The sequence below is a fragment of the Galeopterus variegatus genome, unplaced genomic scaffold, assembly GCF_000696425.1.
Source record: "Galeopterus variegatus unplaced genomic scaffold, G_variegatus-3.0.2 Scaffold8053, whole genome shotgun sequence".
Taxonomy (NCBI): domain Eukaryota; kingdom Metazoa; phylum Chordata; class Mammalia; order Dermoptera; family Cynocephalidae; genus Galeopterus; species Galeopterus variegatus.
In genome coordinates this window covers 58971-79794 of record NW_007734164.1, presented here as the reverse complement: position 1 = coordinate 79794, position 20824 = coordinate 58971, and the positions used below count along the sequence as shown (strand labels likewise).

At 35.7% G+C, this 20824-nt stretch overlaps 1 protein-coding gene across 2 annotated transcripts in view; it reads left to right on the top strand.

Moving 5' to 3' along the window:
• The first annotated feature begins 5248 nt into the window (after nt 1-5248).
• LOC103608142 (renalase-like) overlaps nt 5249-20824 on the top strand; it is a 67166-nt gene continuing 51590 nt past the window's right edge. The window contains exons 1-4 of one of the 2 annotated variants that reach the window (XM_008592585.1): nt 5249-6547; nt 7414-7519; nt 8164-8306; nt 12468-12626. In XM_008592585.1, the coding sequence (XP_008590807.1) occupies nt 6430-6547; nt 7414-7519; nt 8164-8306; nt 12468-12626 (526 nt within the window). In that variant the 5' untranslated portion in view covers nt 5249-6429. Of the gene's footprint in view, nt 6548-7413; nt 7520-8163; nt 8307-12464; nt 12627-20824 lie in introns of both variants that reach the window. The other variant, XM_008592584.1, reaches the window with a different exon arrangement.

Below are 20824 nucleotides of genomic sequence, written 5' to 3'. Positions count from 1 at the left end.
GAAGAAAACTACAGATCAATATCCCTTATAAACACTGATGTCGAAATTGTCACCAAAATAAGAGCAAAATAAATCCAACAATGTATAAAAAAGATAACACATCCCAATCTCAATGTAGAGGGGTTCATCTCAGGAACACAATGCTGATTCAATATGCAAACATCAGTTAATGTTATTTACCATCTTAATAAGCTAAATAAGAAAAACCATAAGATAATTTTAATCGATGCAGAAAAGGTGTTTGACTAAATTAATCATTCATCCATGATAACACCTTTCAACAAACTAAGAATAGAAAGAACACTCCTTAACCCAATAAATGCCATCTAAAAAAATCTAGAGCTCACTCCTAGTTGGCGAGATACCGAATGCTATCTCTTTACGATTTTAAGACTGGGAACAAGACAAGGATGTCCTCTCTCACTCCTATTCGACATAGTACTGGGAGGCCTAGCCAGTGCAATTAAGCAAAAAAAGGAAAAAGAAAAGAAAACTTCTATATATGTAGAAAATTCAAAAGAATCTACTTCCAAAAGAATCTTCTACAACTAGTGAGTTTAGCAAAGGTGCAGAATATAAGGTCAAAATAGAAAAGTTAGCAATGTACACTTGGAATGTGAAGTTTAAAAAATACCATGTACAATAGCACCTGTCTCTCCCTCAAAATTAAGTACTCGCTCTATTTTTCCCATAGCATTTACCAACATCGAAAAATGTATGTGTAGATCATCTATAATATTAATGCATTATTATATTTGAATAAATTATTGGGAACATTCAATGTAATATTTTTGTGAATCAAGTCAAATATTACTATGCCTAGAGGGAAGGAAGATGAGTGTCAAAAATGCAATTATTTACTCATGACAAAAAATATGACATAATTTTTACTTTAAAATAAACTCTACGTATTACAGATGAAAAAAATAAATAAAATAAAATACTATATAGAGAGAGTAGAACTGTGATTACTGGAAGCTGGAGGAGGAAGGGAATATAAAAAGGTTGATTAATGGACACAAAATTAAAGCTAGATAGGAAAAATAAGTTCTAGTTATGTACAACAGCACTAGGCATCTATCATTTACAATAACTTATTGTATGTTATCAAATGGATAGAAGAAAGGAGCTCAAATGTGCTCATCACAAAGAAATAGTAAATTTTTGCAATGATGAACATGCTAAGTACCCTGATTTGACCATCACACATTGTACACATGTACTGAATATAACTCTGTACCCCATAAATATGCACAATCAATACGTTTCAATTAAAAAACAAATTCATTTATATGAAAAAAATACTGAATAGTTGACTGATTTTTTATATTTACTTTTTCTTGTCTATTTCCCATGCTGGAATGTAAACTCCACAAGGGCAGGGATTTTTGTCTGTTTCTTCACTCCTGTGTCCTTTCCCAGCACTGAACAATATCTGAGATGTAGTGGGTATTCAATAAATATATGTTGAATAGATTAATAACCTTATTATCCTTTTCTAGTACAAAATATTTTCTCTAAACCTCCTATGAACATAACGATTTAGGTGTAAAAAATTATTCTGAATTAAGTTACCATTACAATTATTATTAGCATGTAATTAATCAAAAACATATATTATGAACTTTAAGAAATAATAAATATAAAAAGTGAACTTGTATTAGAAGTGCATCTCTTAATGAATGAATTACTTATTGCCAGAATGAGACTGGATCAGCATCAAATTAATTCCTCCTTTTATCTAACAGACATAACTGCTGAGATACTTTGTTCACATAAGGAGATAGAAATGATAGAACTTTTGTCAAAACAATGTCACTCAATTCTGTGAAATCTTTTGAGTTACATATAAAATTTATAATGACTCATCATGGAAAATTACATTTAATAATTTTCAGCTGATTACTCTATTAGGGTCTCATTTATTTTTGTTGAAAGCAAAGAATTGAAAACCCAACTAAACTGCAGAAGGATTTGAAATTCTGTCATTGTAATAATTCATTTTATCAATACCAATTCCAATTTTTGAAATTCTTCTGTTTGAAAGATCAGAAGTTTCTACGCCTTAAAGCAATGCCCCAAAACAAGATTAGAGATATGCCTTTCTTTTGTAAAGTTGTTAAAAAGCATTTATAAGAGGGAAGGTAGAAAAGGAGAATCTGCTTGACCCCAAAGGCTTTTACAGATTAATAAAAAGTACCTTAGGCAGCTGAAGATCTAAGAACTGACTCTCTTAAAACAATGGGTGGCCATTTAGAAAATCTTCATTTACTTACACGTACCCTAGTTGGGGGATAGCTTCTAACCAATGCTTCAATTCCCTTTGCAAATCCCCAATTAACTGTGCATCCAGTTTTTGCTTAAAAACTTTCCAATTGAAAAATTACTTTCTGAGGAAATTTATGCCATTTTAAAATGTATCTACTTAAAATTATTCCTTCAACGTGTTCTTTGAGTAAAACCAGAATCTACTTCTTGTTTGTTTCATCAGTCAATTTTAGTATACTGAAAATGTCTAATTCTTTTTCTCTGTTAAGGTCTTTCATATATTTGAAGATAGCTTTCATATTCCCCCCAAGTCTTCTCTAGGCTATAAGTCTCCATCTTCTTTATCTGTTCAAATAAGATAACTTCAAGTCAGCTTACCATCCTGGTCACTTTTCTGTGGAATGGAAACAGTTTCTGAATGAGCCTCTTATAATTTGGAACTGAATACTAGTGAACGTCATATTCTAGATGTGGTCTAGCCAGTGCAAATAGTTGAACTATCACCTCTCTTGTCTGTATGCTGTAATTCATTTATCATAGCTTAGTTTCATATTTACCTTTTATCTTGGAATTTCTATTATGCCATCTACAAACTGTTAGATATGCCGCTGATGGTTATTCAGTTATCAGTAACACATTTAAATGAGGACAGACAGAGCTGAGCAGCACACTACTAGGTGTTCTTTGCTGACTGGTATATCTTATTACAGTCGTGTTATACCATTAAAAAAGCACTCTCTGGCAAAGGATATTTAATATTGAAATCATCCAACTGAATTACCAGATAGCCTATCTTGCTTTAAGTATTATCCTCAAGTTTTGTATACCTTCTAGGCAAACAGTTAGTGAACTGTCATAGTCTCTCAGAATTCTAACTTTGATCTAGTTGCCAGGGATACTATATTAAATATGACAATGTTTCTGGCAGGTGCTTAAATTCTAGTGGGAAAAAGACAATAAATAAATAATAATTAAACAAGTAAAAAAGCAAGATAACTTCTAAAAGTGATATGAAGAAAATAAAACAGGTTAATGGGATAGAAAGTCACTGGTGGCTACTTTAGGTCAAGTGGTTGGAGAAGATCTCTTTTAGGTGACTTTTAAGTTGGACTTGAATGACCAGAAGCAGCCAGTCTTCCAAATATCAGGAATAGAAAAAAGTTAAGGAAAAAGGTCAAAGTGACTAGGAGGAGTAAATGTTAAAGCAGGGAGCTCTCCCAACTATTTTGCAAACCTAATTTTCTCTACGTCATCTAAGTTATTTCCATCTCTCCCAAAAGATGTACTACTGCCAGTAGCCAACCATGGGCCCATTATTCTATAGTTGTAGCTCTGGACTAAGATGTAACCCATTATGGAAGTTAGGAGGTAATGAGAAATAAGCCACAAAGGCCACCTCTACTCAATGGCCATAATGATTCCAAATTCCGGATAACTGATTTGAAGGAGCATACTGTGGATCATAAGCAGAAAGGCAAAAGAGAGTGAAGGATTAATGCCAACTCACAAGTAGGGGAAACACAAGTCAAAAAAGTATGCTCTATATTCAGAGAACAGCATAAGCCAATGTTTCCCACTGCCACAGATAAGTGGAAAATCTGAGGATGTGCTCAGGGAACATGAAGTAGTACAGTTTAGCTATAGCACAGGACATATGAAGATACCACAATGAGATATAAACATAGGTTGGGGAAATATCACTGAATACTTTTTACGCCAAGTTACTGTAGTGGAACTTCTTTCTGTATGAAAATGAGAGCTATAGAAATTTTCTGAGAATGGTATTGACTGATCTACTAGTCGGGTGCAGAACAGAGATTGGGAGTAGAAAAACAGAAAGCTACTGTAATAACTCAGGTTAAGAACTAATGATGGCTTGAACTCAAGTAATGAATTAATTTGTTGGCAATGACTTTCCAAAATGCTAAATGTCCACTTTGGCAACAGTAAAGTGAAAAATAAAAAGTTCCTAGGCACTTTAATACATTGCTGATGGAAGTATAATCTGAACAACATTTCTGTTGTACAATTCGATGGGATTAGATTTAAGAGACAATGAAGAAATGGTCAAAAAGACCAGAGGACTGATAGATATCAAGGATGAGAAAAGAGAAGTTATAGACGATGATTATGAGGTTTCAAGCCTGGTTGTTTATATCTAACAAAATAAATAAACAAATGGTTATAAATACATGGTCTTTATAGCACATTTGAAAGTAATAGAAAAATATACATTTGTCTCCTCTCATATTTCTCTAATACTGCATATATATTTGTAGGTGCACACACATACATTTGTGTGTCTGTGTCTGTAAAAGTCTGGGATTATACCAGTTTTGTAACCTGCATTTTTCAGCATTATGTGGTAAGTAGTTTCCCATACATTCTATACAGTACGTTCAAGACCATGTTTGTTTTAGTAGCTTTACAAAGACGTATGGATAGCCATAATCTAATCAATCCTTTAGTGATGGTATACGTCAATGTTTCTAATAACACCGAGTTAAATACATTTATACATAAACCTTAATGTACACCTGTATATTATTTCCCCAAGATAAAAATCTGGTTTAAAGGACATAGTTTTAAGGCTTCTGATATATTATCAAGCTTCATAGTTTTAAGGCTTCTGATATATTATCATGCAAAGAACTTGCTCATTACATTTCCATCAGTAATACATCAGCGCATATTTCACCATATCCTTGCTAAATGTAAGCATTTAGCATTTAAAAATGTAATTCCACACAAATGAAAAATCATTTTAATTTGTATCTGAATAAAGAAAAAGTTAAACATATATCTTTATTGGACTTCTGTATCTCTTTCTAGTTAATAATCTTATTCAATCTATGAACACTTTCCCTTTGGGTTTTGTCATTTAATTATGTCTTTAAGACTTAATATAATAAAGATATTAAACTTTCATCTTCCATATATATCACAAAAATTTCCTCACTACTTGTACTTTGTATTATGAATTTTTTAACATAAAAGTTGTAAATGATTATGTGCTCAATGTTTCCTTTTCAATTCCATCTTTTATTTTTATGCTTAGAAAGTCTTCTTAGGCTATATACGTTCATCTATATTTCATTACTGTTCTTTTATAATTCAGTAGATATACATAATATTAATCCAACACCGATTGGATGCATTGTAATTTTTTCATGATGTGGACATAAAGTAAAACCTCTGATTTTTAAATGCTTTCAATATAACTGGCTACTATTGTTACTTGTTTTTCTAGAGTTTTCCAGGTAATAACTTATTTGAATATCAGTGTAACTTAATTCTGTATTTCTTTTAGTAGTTCAGACTTCTCATTGCTTTTCGTTATTCCATTAACTTTCAGGACTATGTTGGAGGAGGGGGCAGAGGTAATGGCACGAATCCTCTTGTTCACGTTTAGGAGTATATCCCTTACAACTTATGGGATGTGTTCTGACATAGAGCTCAGTATTTATCGAAGACATAAGTGATTACAATTTTCTGGTGAATCAAATATCTTCAGTCTTCACAGTTTTGGAAAGGATACATCATTGTCCCCATTTCACAGAAATTTCAGGAAGGTTACATAACAACACAAAATCCTCGAACCAACTTAAGAAAAATTTCTCCCTCATTCCAAAATGCTTTTCCATTATGTGAGTAGTGGCCATTTGGACACTAGAGGAACGCTTGCCCCGGCACCGCCCGTATATTCCACTTGCAAACCTAGAATATTAACACAGCAAACATCCCAGCGGGCACAGTCACCCAGGTAGTCAGGTGAGGCTGGCTTCCGGCGGTCGTCAACACCAGCCCGTGGCGGGGCGGGCTGTCACGCCACGACCTACACCATTTCCAGGCTTTTCTGGGCGAGTGGCAAGGGCGGGAGTTTAGAACTTCTCCGGTGACGCCGGACTTTGGGGCCCTGTAGGCCCAAAGCGAGGGGAGAGCCCCGGTTCTCCGCAGCCCCGAGGTCCGCTCGTCTTCGGGGCTGGCCGGCCTCGGCTCCGGTCGCCTCCTGTCCGCCCCCTGCAGGCCAGCTGGTGGGACCGCCCAAGGCCCGGGTCGGGGACAGGGGCGCGCAGCCCAGAGAGCGCTGGCGGTTCCACCAACCCCGGGCCGGCCGGCCTCACCGCTGAGACGCGGTGCTGATCCGGGCTCCCTCCCGCCATGGCGCGCGTGCTGATCGTGGGCGCCGGGCTGACAGGAAGCTTGTGCGCTGCGCTGCTGAGGAAGGAGACGTCCGGTCCCTTGCAGCTCGCAGTGTGGGACAAGGCTGGGGATTCAGGTGTGTTGTTTAACGGCCGAATCCTGGGAAAAGGGGCCGGCGCAGCCCCGGCTTATGAGGTGGCGCGGGCCGAACGCCAGTAAGTCTGAGGAGAAAACTCCATACCCCGAGCTCCCCGCGCGGCCTGGCAGCGGCCCATGCGCAGAGTGCGTCTCGTCACGTGACAGAAGGCTTCCGCCTCCCGGGGAAGGACCCCGGCGGGGCCAGGGTGGGGGCGGCGACCCCCGATGCGCTGGGGGCGGGCCACGGGCACCGCGAACACTTTGCTGGCAGGCCTGAGCGGACGGCGCGGGAGAGGGCCTGGCCAGAGTTTGCAAAGCTTGGGCCTACCGCTGTCCCTAATAAATGGATCTTGTCTCGGCCTGTCTGTGCCCTTGCAGCGTTCTCCAGATTATGAGGGTCCCAGTGCTAATAGACCACGAATTTCCGAAGATCTAGTTTACAGAGTCCTGTCGTTCTCATAGAACTTGACTGCATGAATGAAAGAGCCTCCATCGATTCATTCATTCTGACATTCCATTCAATTTTTTTTTTTTTTTCTATATCCACTCATTCATTCCTTTTAGTCAGGTTATTAAATATACGTGCTGGTAAAAGTGCAGGACACTGCTATGTCATTCTTGAGTTCTTTTTAATTTTTTTTCCGTTCTTTTTTTTTTCTTCCTTTTTTTAAATTTCAAAACCGGTGATCAAATTGTCTCTGTTAACTGCCTTATGACAATGTTAGATGACAAAGACTTCAAGTTAAAAAGGATGTTTCTTAATGTATTTATAATGTAATCTATTGGGGGTAACCTGAGGTGATTTGTATTAATTGCAAAAAGCTCATTTTAATGCACTGTCATTTTCCTGTGGATTAATTCAAGGTGGAAGAATGATTACCGTCAGCAGTCCTCATAATCCACAGTGCGCAGCTGACTTGGGTGCTCAGTACATCACTTGCACTCCTCATTATGCCAAAAAACACCAGAGGTGAGTTAGTTGCAAGGAGCAGAATCAGTCTGAGTAGCTGTCTGATGTAAAAAGATATAAATCATTCATTTTTAAAATGGTTAAGCCTTGCCTCTTGTAACATAGTGAAATTGTTGTGTTATCATTGTCGATGATGTTAGCAGTAAAAGGTTAACTGGAATAAAACAGGAAACTGCAGTACCTGCCTCATAGTTGTTGTAAAGGTTAGATGAGATGATATATGGAATATAGTAAGGGCTCCATAACTATTGGTTATTATGTTAATGTTGAGGATGAGGACAAACAGATGCGATGAAAGTCAATGTTCCTAACCAAATTTAAAACTGATGTACTAAATACTTTTCTGTTTATTTTCATTGACTTTAATTGTGAAATATTTGGAGGAATAGGCCTTGGTAATGTCAACAAAGGATTTATGGATTCTCAAAATATTTCCGTTCTTCACCTGAATTACAAGTTTTATTTAACACAAAATATACATTGACTTGATCAGATGAAGATTTCCAGTTATGATTTAGAATTGTAATCTCTAAAAATTCTTAAGAGAATATAGTATTTTTGAGCTAATCATAGTATTTACTTACATTTTATATATATATGTATATATATATATATATATATATTTATTTATTTATTTATTTCAGTTTTTACGAAGAACTGTTAGCTCATGGCATTTTAAAGCCACTGACCTCTCCTATTGAAGGAATGGTGATGAAAGAAGGAGACTGTAACTTTATGGCACCTCAAGGAATTTCTTCAATTATTAAGCATTACTTAAAAGAATCAGGTGGGAATAAGATTTTTAAAATAAGATTTTATTTTAAAATAAAAGTTATACATGTAATTAAATATTAATACTATACAGAAAGTTATAAAAAGTACATGTTTTCCTATTCACCACTCAATAGCTAGTCTCTCTTCCTTCAGAATAATCATTGATAACAGTTTCCAGTGTATGCTTCCAAAAAAATGTTTATTCATCTATCTATTGAGCTACATGGCTGTCTCTATTTATCTATTAATATGTTTTTATACTTTTTCTTTTTAAAAATATACACAAAGGGGATTATTTTAGACAAACTATTCTGCACTTTGCTTCATATCTTAGGCCTATTTTCACACCAGCAAATGCAATGTACTTCATTTTCCTTATTGGCTGTCCAGTATTATATGGTATACAGATATGCATACCATCATATTAACTTTCTGGAAAATTCCCTGATCAGGTGGGAAGGGGCTATCAAAGAGCAATGCCATCTTTCTTCTTTATGCAACCTGGGAAATCAATCACCTGATGATTCCTGCCTATGACAGTTAGAGAGTGATAGGTCAAGTCCTTTAGCTTTTATTTTATTTTATTTATTTTTTTCGCTGGCTGGTACTGGAAGTCCTTTTGCTTTTGAATAAGGCCTCATGTTATTAAATCATTCATATGAAGATGAATTTAGCCTCCAGGACATAGGGTAGAAGTTTTTATTTGGCTTGGCCTGCCAATAGGGAGGATCATTGCTGCATTTATTTGGCTTTATTTTATAATCTACCTTAAAAGAAAAAAATGACTATTAATCTGGAAAGTCAACACTTGCAACATAAATTCTCAAAGTTGACAGTATTAATTTATTGGAAAAGATGGTTTAAGTTGCAGATGCCATCAGCTAGGATGGCTTCTGTTTGCTGATACATACTTTTTTCATTCTCTCCCTTTCACTGTTGCGTTTATTTTCTTTCTAAATTGATGTAGAGGAAATGAGCCTGAGTAGTTCTGTCTTAAAATTACTCCCAGGCGGGTGATTATGGCATGCACCGTAACAGTGTCCTTTCAAGAGAACCTAGAGAACTGCATTCAAACTCTGCTTAAGCATTCTTCTGTTTACTTTAAGCAGTGCATTTAGTCAGACATTGTTCACATCTCTTCGGGTCCCAACTCAGCATGTCTGACTGCTGCTCACTAAAACCTATTTGTGGGAAATTATAGGAGAAAAATAAACTTAGATTTTCTCCCTAAAATGGAGGAAGACCACGGATAAAACTGAACAAATATCTAAGAGGAGCACATTTTCCTTTGTAAAATGTTTGAATCTTCTTAGTCTTCTGATATCTTTATAGTTATCTGCAGATTTTTATATTCTCATTAAATCTATGCTGGGGAAACAGTGTAAATAAGAGACATGGTCCTTGCCTCTGTTAATGTAGAGTGGAGTTTGGGTGTGGGGAGAAAGTCATTAAACTAATTATACATACAAGAAAAAAAAAAAAGGTGCATAGTAAGTGCTAAGAAGAAAGAATTAGAGCATTATGAGAGAGCTTATAATAAAAGTACCCGAGCCAGCGTGGTGAGTTTTAGAGCAGTCCTTGAGGAATTGATGTTTTCATGGGTTCTTGAAAGGTGAGTAAGAGTAAACTAGGCTGAGAGAGTGGTGAGAGTTCCAGTGGGCACATCAAACTGGAGCTGTCCTGAAGTAGGAGGAGGTTAGTACAATCGAGACATTAAAAGATCGTTGTGACTGGAGTGTAGTGAATGAGGGCAAAAGTTCTAAGAGGTAAAGCTCAAAACTAAGGCAAGACCAATCATAAGAGGCATTGCGAGCAATGTTACAAATTTTATACTTTATCTTAAGTGCACTGGGAAGCCACTGAAGGGTTTTATGCAGGAGAGGGACACGGTCATATTTACTAAGCTCAGAAGTGACTCGAGAATTAATGTAGTTCTCTGTTTTTAAATGATGGTTTCTGGAGCCTATAAATTTTACCATGTGGTGTTTATGAAAGTTATTAATTACTTTCACAAGGAAATGCCACTTTCCCAGAAACTTCACTCCTAGCAGTTGGAAAGGAAAACTTCCTTGTTAATAAACTGTATCATTTCCCCTACTTCTTGGTAAATACTTTTTTGGTGGTTTTGTCAATTGTGGTATTAGATTTGAGTTTTTCTACCTACCCCAGTGGTTCTCACACTTTAGTGTGCATTGTAACAAGTCTAGGGAGCTTGTTAAACACAGATTGCTGGGCCAAATCCCCAGAGTTTTTGATGCAGTATGGTTGGGATGGGGCCTTACAATGTGCATTTCTAGTTTCTAGGTACTCCTGGTGCTCTTTGTCTGGGGCTGAGGCTTAGAGAACCGCACCTTGAAGAATACCTTGCAGCCATTAGGTTGCATTTCCAAGACTCTCAGCTGGGGCTTGGAAAATTTTCTAGGCCAATGGACTTCAAACCCCTTAAACATACATATGTACCACCAACAATAACAACATAAAGCTATTTTCAAAGGAATATTATGTGAAAACATAAACAAATAAAACATAGAATCAATTGAGTTAAGGTCTGGGACAGGGCTATGTACTGAGTAAGGCAAGTGGGGTGAGATATCCTAAATAAATGAAACAGACTGAAGCAGAACTGCTCTGGTTGGAGTAAAGGAGATGGTAGGTGTGGATGTAAGTTGAAAATGCCAATTATTTGAAAAAAAAAAAAGAAAATGCCAATTATTTGCAACTTCCCCAAGCAGGGATCTTAGAAAAGCCCTCAGGCAAGTTGGAGCACTGTTTACTAGTCCTTGCTCTCATCTTTGAACAGAATGATACTCACTGCCTCAAACTGAGATTGACTCCTTGGCCTAGTTAGCACTATGTTCCTTCTAACATTTGCATTTGATTTAAAAAATTTTGAGTGCTTACTAAGGTGTAGCATTATTCAAGGGACAGTGAAAGAGGTAAAGATATATGAGATGTGGAGACCTGACATGGAGGAGCTAAGAGTATTATTGGATAGATAAAATTTACTAAAGCATGCAGATATTTTGAATTAATGTCAGAATGAGTGGTAAAGGCAGTGAGGATTGAAGAACATCATAGACAGGGAGGATCGCATTGAGCTGAATGGCTACAGAAAGGAAGCTTCGTGGATGCGGTAAGACGTAAGCTGGATTTTTAGTGACTAGGAACATGAGATATCACAGGTAATGATGAACAGGATCTTTCGGTGTGCTTTTTTTCCTTCATTCCATCTTCATTTCTTTCTTTCTATACATGAGGCTGAATAAAAGTGGATTTGTTTTTAAGTGAGTTTTAAATGTGTGGTGAGTACAAGTGTACAAAGAATACTTACTGACCCAACTGTACTTTATCTTTGAGTTTATTGTCCATAATTCATTCTTTTAAACAAATACTTATTACATATCTAGTGTGTGCCAAGTAGTGTGCTATATATGCTGTATGCTATACAAGAAACAAAAGAGGCATAGTTCATGCCTCATGGAGTTTACAGATTAAAACGAAAGACAAAATTAAGTAAATAATTAGGCACATAATTATTAAAATACCCTTGTGATAAATGCTAAGGGGGAACATGTGATGGAAGGGTATTTTAGATTATATTTCTTTTGATTCTGATTTTTCTTAATGAAAGTAATTGATCTTCTAATGAGGACTTACAGAGACCTTTTCAGGGAATATTAATTCCTTTAATAGGGAATGTTGCTCTTCTCGCTGTTGCTAAAATTAATTGCTAATACCTTTACTGAAATGTACACTTGTTCTGCAAAGATGATGAGCTTTATAGTCAGATGGATGTAATTTTAAATCATGGCATGACATTTCTCAGTCTGTTTCCTTATCTGTGAAATAAACTGGTATAATGTGTATCAAGTGCTTGGTGTATAGTAGTTGCTTAATGAAAGGTAGCTGCTGTTATTATTCTTATTATTGTTATTAATTGTAGTAGTATTTTTTTCTCCAAAGAAGTTATTGATAGGGAGGTTCAAGGGTGGCAGAGGAGGAGGAATCTCCACTAAATTAGAAAGAAAGCAAAGAAAGAGAACTCTCTCGTGACTGTAGAAGACAAGTTTGACCATTTTGTTCACCTGAACGGATGCAGTTTGTGACTATTCGCATCCCCTTCATTCATATAGAAAATCCTAATAATGTCAACATGATTATGATTTTGGAGCAGGTGCAGAAGTCTTCTTCAGACATTGTGTGACCCAGATCAACCTGAGAAATGACAAGTGGGAAGTCTCCAAAGAAACAGGCTCCCCTGAACAGTTTGATCTTATTGTCCTCACGATGCCAGTTCCTCAGATTCTACAGCTTCAGGGTGACATCATGAACTGTGAGTCTGCCTTTGCTGTTTACTTACCTCAGAGAATGGGATTTCTTTGACAGAAGATAAATTTGGTTTAATTCTCTTAGCAAAGAATATATTATAGATTCTGTGGATTTGCATGTTTGAAAACCAACCAATACTTATGGCCCCGTTCATGACATTAGTCTAGGCCAAAGTGAAACTCATATTGATTCAGTATTACAAAATAGTGACATCTGACTTGTTAGCAAGATATGATATTCTACTTATCAATAGCCCGCTATATTCCTCCTTAAAACAATCTTTCTCAGGTTGTTAAATCAAAAATTTTTGCTATTTTATAAAGATTATCTATAATAGTTAAATAGTTTCTCTCCATATTTTTTAAGAAAGCAAAAATTTTTGATTTATCAACTTGGGAAATTTTGATTTATCTCATAGAGAAATCAATTTTTGTTCTATCCACCTGAGGAATGACAAGTAGGACAACTCCAAAGAAACACGCTCTCCTGAGCAATTTGATCTTGGTGTCCTCACTATGCCAGTTTTTCATGTTTCCTAGGGAACACTGATTTTAGGATTCAAATTTCATTGGATTGGTGCACAGTGAGAGGCTGGACAAAGATTCAATTGCTCCCAAAGAAAGCTGAAATATGTGAAAATAGGATTGAATGACCTTGTCACCAAATACAGTTTCTTTGTATCATCTAAGTCTGACCTTGCTGTCTACCTCCTCGAAAGATCAACATCAGTTCCATTCTAACACAGAAAGAAACTGGTATGAGTCTTCTACGTTGTACTTAATGAACTAACCTTTGCAAGTTTCAGATATCTTAATTTGAAGCTGGTGAAATTATTGTTACATATGGTGATGAAAGTTAACCAGTTACCATCAAATTTGATTTTTGTAGTCAAATTTTGTAGTGCCATCAGTAGACTCTGAGAATTCTTGGTATTTATTCCTAATCACCTACTGGGCAATATTATTGAGTATAGAGGATTATTATTAAGTACAGTTAATATGCTGATTAGAATTTGAAAATTAAGGCAGGTTACTTTTAAAAGTTGCTCTCCAGTTGCACACTATGTGTTTATATGCTTTATATGTTTTATATATGTATACAGTTCATGTGTTTTGGAAATATTTTAGAATAGGATACTTTTATTTGACAGTTTTTTTATTTTGTGAATGTCTAGGTAACAGAAAATAATATTTAAATAGTGACTATTACTAGATTGATGTATACAAAAATCGTGATTTTTGTATGTTAAAAATGATCATATATTGACAATTTTATGTGGTTCAACCTAAATACTATGGGAGGTTTTGGGTGTGTTTTAAGTCAATTCTGGGATCCAGAGGTGAGTAGAATAGTAAGTATCAGCACAAGGCATGGGTGGGGAGTCTGAAATCTAAAATGCCTGTACTAAGTGCTAGGAGGGGATTCAGATATGAGAAACTAAGGGAATAGAGGTATTAAGTAGGTCGGAGAGGATACATTTCTCCAAGTTAGCTTGCTCAGTTAGCTTTTGTTTTATCAGGCCAGGTTTCCTTCCTGATGCCATAATTCTAGCTGACAATATTCATTTTAATCATAGAAAACTCAGAATTGGAGAGGTTTTAGGGAGCATCTAGTCTCATCTTTTAGACCTTGCATGAGTCTTTTTTTTTCCTTCCTGATGCCATAATTCTAGCTGACAATATTCATTTTAATCATAGAAAACTCAGAATTGAAGAGGTTTTAGGGAGCATCTAGTCTCATCTTTTAGACCTTGCATGAGTCTTTTTTTTTAAAAAAAATTACTTTATTGAGGTATAACTAACATATGAAAGACTATACATATATAACGTATACAACTTGATGAGTTTGGAAATAATTTTACATCTGTGAAAATATCACCATAATCTGTGTCATGAACATATTCATTAGCTCTAAAAGTTTCCTTACTGTCTGTTACTATTTTTTTTTTTTTTGTAATAAGAGTGCTTAACCTAAGTCTACTCTCTTAGAAAATTTTTAAGTTTACAATACAATAGTATCAGTTATAGGCACTATACTGTACAGTAGATCTCTAGGATTTATTCATCTTACATAACTGAAACTTTGTACCCTTTGACTAAAGCTCCTCGTTTCTCCCTCCCCCAAACCTTGGAAAATAACTATAGAAAAAGTCCTAGACAGTAATAATCTGGTGAGAATACTACCCTTAGAATGAATGAACTACATCAGTCTCATTATGTCTCTGCCCCAGACTTAAATTTCAGGAAGGGAAGATCCTGTTGACCTGGCTTGGGTCTTATTCCCACTCCATGGCCAGGGGATTGCAGGGTCCTTGATTATAATCTTACTGCATTGCATGTAATCAATAGGGACAAAGTAACACCCAAACATAAACACAGGTAACATCAGGGAGAGAAATTGCATGCTTAGTTAAAAACAATGAGCATTCACTGCACAGATATTCTTTAATATTTGTGAAATTAGTGAATGATTGACTGACTGAATGAATGTTTCCAAAAGACCTGAGGAGCTGCTTAAATTTCACTAGTCCAGATTGCTCCTCATACTCCTTAAAATTCACATTAATAGAATCCCATTAAAGACTTGTTTTCTTATTATTTTAATATTCTGCTTTTATTAAATGCAGATTTGTATGAAGAAGGAAAGAGAAACTCTATACTGACAATGGGACTAATTTATTTAAAGTACTAGTTGTTTCTGCTTAGGTCCAGATCTGAAAATTGTACTTATATATTGCTTTAACTTTCATTCATTTTGTTATTTCTGTATATTGGTTTTAATTAATCTACTTTGTACTAGTTTATTAATTTTCAAATAGCGTGTTGCTGTGTATGAGGTTCTATTGAGCAGACAAGAGGGTGCCCCTAAATCATGCCCAGGAATATAAATTGACATTCTTTTTGGTACTCCAGCTGCTCTCTCTGCTCTTAATTTAGTGCATTCTGGAAAGTCCCATCCAATCTCTGTAGGCCGTAGAATTCAAATCCTAAATCTGTTAGAGAACTTCAGATTTCTAATAACTTTGCTATTGGGGGAAAAAAGACACCTTGGTTTTCAAATTGGAATACTGTACTTTCCTGTTAAAACCTTAAATATCTGAAACATCTGTTTCAGTACCTTTTCAGGTATATGAATAATGTAGCTAAAAGTCAGCTCTTGTTTCCCTTAACAAAGGTTAAAACACAAGGTAAGAAAAAGAATTGTTTAGTAATAGCCAACTCAGGCCTGTGGAAAAAAACTAGAATGGTACACTACGATTACGTCAAAGGGTTTGGGTCAGAATGTTCAGCCTGCCTTTGGTGGATTTTTTTGTTGTTGTTGTTTTTGCTATTGCTTTGTTTTGTTTTTTAACCCTGCATGAGGTATGTGTGCATCCAAATCACTTTAGAAGGCTTAAAACAGAGCTTACTGGGCCACTCTTTTTGAGTGTCTGGTAGAATGAGGGGGTGTATAGATAATTTGCAGTTCTTACAAGTTTCCAGGTGATGCTGAAGTTGCTGGTCCAAGGCCACACTATAAGAATGATTATGTTGCTTTAGAGAATGAACTGGTTTCTGGAACAGAGCAATAAATGGTCAAAAAGTGACTCACCCTGTAAACAGGTGATCTAATATGCAGCTGGGTTGAGAACTGCTGTCATAAAGCATCAGAATGTCCACACAATGTGTATCTTCGTTTCTCACATTTGCATCTTTGTTTTGCATGCATTGGTTATGTGAACCCCTGGAAAGCCTCATCTTGGATTGCTCTTGAGTCTGAGAGTCTCATGCTCTTTCCTGCTTGGAACTTGTTGGTTCACCTCTTCCCTGACATCTCCCTCCACCCTATCTCTTTTTGTGTAAACAGTTTTAAGATATAAATGACATACCATACAATTTGCCTATTTAGAGTACAGTTCAATAGTTGTTAGTATATTCACCAGTATATGCAACCATTAACACAGTCAATTTTAGGATGTTTTCATCACCTCAAAAAGAAACCCTGTACCATTTAGCTGTCACCCCCATCCCTTCATCCTTATCCCTGCCCCCAGCCCTGAGCAACTGCTTAATCTACTGTCTCTGTAGATTTCCCTGTTACCTTTTCTGCTGCTCAGCTTTGACTCTACCTGTACCAGATTTCACTGATTTTCTTCTGCCTTTCATCATGTCTGACTGAACCTGACCCATTAAAGTCATTGAATTCTAGCAGATATCTCATCCTGCCTTGAAGGCCATGAGTTTTTGCAAAGCTGCATCTGGTGATGGTGAACAAGGCTTCGGGAACATGGGATGGTGGTGGATATTGACATGCCTGTAGTTCTTGACTTTGTTGAAATTGACAGAGGATTTTATTGAGAAATAGCCTTTTATGCCACTATTGGAAAGACAATTGGTAACAAATATGGTTTATAGATCTTAGTTTTAGAACTGTAGTAGAAATTGTTCTTGGAGGAAAAGCTAGCTGCTATTGTATCTTAAAAGCAACTTTTTCCTTGAGTATCAGTTCCACTGTGCAGCAACAATATAGCTTCTTTTCTAGTACAGTGTGTAATAATTATATAGAAGGAATTGGAATATTTATTAGATACCTATAGACAAAATAGGAAACTAATTTCAGAGATCTCTTTCATGAATCTCTAATCAGAGATCTCTAATCTCTAATATCTAATTAGAGATATTTCAGATTGCTAATCTGTTGCCATAGTGATTTAAAGTAGCATAATAATTTATCGTCATGGAGGTCTGCAACAATTGGATTGATTTTGAGACTGTTTTAATAACATATGGTAACATTTTATTAAAACACAGCTATTCGATAGTGCATTCGGTTGTGCTGTAAATTACATAAACTGATATTTTAAAGCTACATAGTTTTGTATATTGAGAGACTCTTCAAAATTGCATTTTGAAAGTACTTTTCAATATTTGTATTAGTGATATCTTAAAACATAACACCATGGCATAGACTGACTCCTAAGATGTGTTTAAGGACCTGCTAATTAGTAATTTTATTTAGATCTCCTTATTTTTTCTTTGTGTACTTGACCTGTGTTGAGCTGAGAGAGATAATTTACTATCATTGCATTTCCTTCTATTTTTCATGTTTTTCTTTTCGGAAATTTTTGCTTTAAAATTTATTTGATTCAAAATAGGCCTTCATCACAATTATATCCTTTGGCTTAAAACGTTCTCTCTTTAGTCTCATTTTATTGAGCTGAGAGAGATAATTTACTATCATTGCATTTCCTTCTATTTTTCATGTTTTTCTTTTTGGAAATTTTTGCTTTAAAATTTATTTGATTCAAAATAGGCCTTCATCACAATTATATCCTTTGGCTTAAAACGTTCTCTCTTTAGTCTCATTTTTTTTTGCTTTCAAATCAACCTTGACTGATAAATGAGATGCTCTTTCTTTTTATGTTCATTTTTCTCGTGCATTCTTTTTACTTCAAACCTGCCAGGGATAGTCCATTGTAGAGGCACCTTTTTTATATTTGTTCATCTTTGAGTACAGTAATTTCATCAGGATATTTCTTATTGTTACTAATTTTGTGTCAGTTTTTCATGGCTCATGTTTTCACTTTTGACTTCAAAGATTCAGCTTTTCCTTTATTTTCTGGTAAGGTTCCTTCTAATACATATTTGAAGATTTGTTTCTGTTCCAGTTATTGTGATCTCAGAATATCTAAGAAACCACAAAGTATCTCCCTGTCATATCTGCCACTTTCTCTCAACTCACTTTCAACTTTGGTCTTTGCATTACTTTTTTCTAGTCTCCATGTCACCCATATACTCTTCAATAGAGTTCTTTTTGCCCCTTCCTAGAGGTGTTATTTCAAAGAGTTCATATATTCTTTTACTGTTTTTGAGTTAATGCCTGAGTGTGTGCTGAACTGATTTGCTTCCTGGCAAAATTTTTTTGATACATATTTTTCATCAGCTCATTTGTTACTTTCCGTTCTGTTGTCTTCTTCCTTTTTTCTGCATGGTTCCTTCTCTAATCATTACTTATCTTTAAACGGGGCTAATTCTGTCAATTTTGTGAAGAATAATGTTGTGGGGTAAGGCCAGCCCTTTCAATTAAGGTATGTTGCCTCAGAACACTTTCTGTGTAAATTTTGTAAATATTTACCTGGGAACAATAGGATGCTAGTGATCATTAATATAATAAATACATATTTATTAACATGGAAAGAGTTAAAAAATATTTTTTATTTGAAAGATAAAAGGATCTATCTATGCTTTTTTTTATCCATCAAAAATAGTTTGAGAAACATATTAACACTGATTGTTGCTCAGATATGATTTTCATTTTTTTTTTTACAATTTCTTGAATAGCCGTAACTTAAAAATAAGGGTAGTTTACTCTTACTGTATTTAAAAACAAAAAACAAAAAACATTGATACTATTTTCTAAAAATGTATCATGCTAAAAAGAAAATATGAGGGTACTTTAAAAAATTCATGCAAAGATTTGTGTTATCTTTTAATTCTATTTTTCCATGAACTTTCTGAACTACTCTTGTAAATCTTTTTTTCTTTTTCTTTTATAGTGGAGGAGTATTGTGGGATATGTAGGCTTTTTATGATGAAAAGTTTAAGAATGATTGAGTTGGTACGTTTGACTGAGGATGAGGGTCTTTGGGATGTTGTATTGACTCAATTCAGAATTGGACCCTGTATTAGTCTGTTTTTGTTGCTTATAACAAAATACCTGCAACTGGGTGATTTATAAAGAAAAATGAAATTTATTGCTTATAATTTCTGAGGCTGGGAAGTCCAAAGCCCATCTGGTGGTGGTGACAGTGACCCAGGGGTCTCATGTTGCAAGACGTTGGAAGCAGAGAAGAAAGCTGAGAGAAAGACAGACTCTCCTCTCTTTTTAAAGCCCTCAGAACCACACCCCTGACCACCATTTTTAATCCATTTGCTACTGTGTGGTCCTACAATCCAATCACATCTTCAAGGCTCCACCTTTCAGTTACCATAATAGGATTTCCCATCCTCTTAACAGTCACAGTGGGGGCTAAGTTTCTAATACATAAAACTTGGGGAACACAATTCAAGCTTCGATGAGTTTTGGAGGGACATAATTCAATCCATTACACCCATGCAAATCATTCTGTGTTTACTTCATTGTTATGAAATAACTCTCTCTGGTAGTAAAGGGTTAAACTAGAATGTTCTCCCAAGATCCTTTAGCATTTGTGAGTCTAAATCAAAGGCATTAAAACATCTGCCTTCTGTTTATTTTACAAATCTCAGGAATTACCTCAGTATGAAGAATTAGTTAATGTCTGTTGGGAAAATAGAATAATTTAATCAGGCCCCCTTGCCTTAGATCCGGTTAGGGGTGATGCAGGGCATTCTTTGTAAATAAGTTGTGTGTGGGTGGAGTTAGTGGGCCTGCACAGCACCACCATTTGGCTGGCGTTTTACTGCCTTGGGAGTCTGCTCTAAAACCTACGGCTCCAAGGACCTTTTTGCTGGTTACCTAGCTTGTAGACCTGCGTGTGAAGGGTTTGTGACCCAATCTGGACAACGGACTTGAGGGGTCTGTGAGCTCCAGACCCAGCCCTAGCTGGACAATGTCTATCGATACTTCTTCCTGTGTTTTCTGGAGAACTTTAAATATGCTCTTTTGATTATTAGCCATCTCACAGCTTCTGTGAAAAACATGTCCACTTATAAAGCTACATATTGCCATCTAGTGGGTCAAACATACATTGCGGATTTCCTTAGATACTTTGAAAAGGACTATGAAGATCAAAACATAGAATAACATTATAACTATAATACAGTTCTCAAAATCTCATCTCACAGGGGAATAAATTTAGGCCCATGAGAATTAACTAACTTACCTAAAAGTTTATAGTTAATTAGTGATAGTACTAGGAGTGTATGTACAAACTATGAACAGCCCCATGTCTTTAGTTTTCTCTGTGTTTTTCTTCTCATATTCTCTCTTTCTAAATCATGTCTAGCCTTTAGGACCAACATAAGTATCATCTCTTACATGAAAGAATTCCCTTTTGATTATAGCGTGGTCTGGATTTTCCATTATCCAACTCTATGTTGATTCTTATGGAAGAAACAGAACTACTTTTTTTTTTTTTTTTTTTTTCCTTTTTGTCTTTTTCCATGTCCGGCACTGGATCGCAACCCTCAGTGTCGCCCCCGTACCGGACCGGGAACAGCAAAGGGATAGAAAAACTAAGTG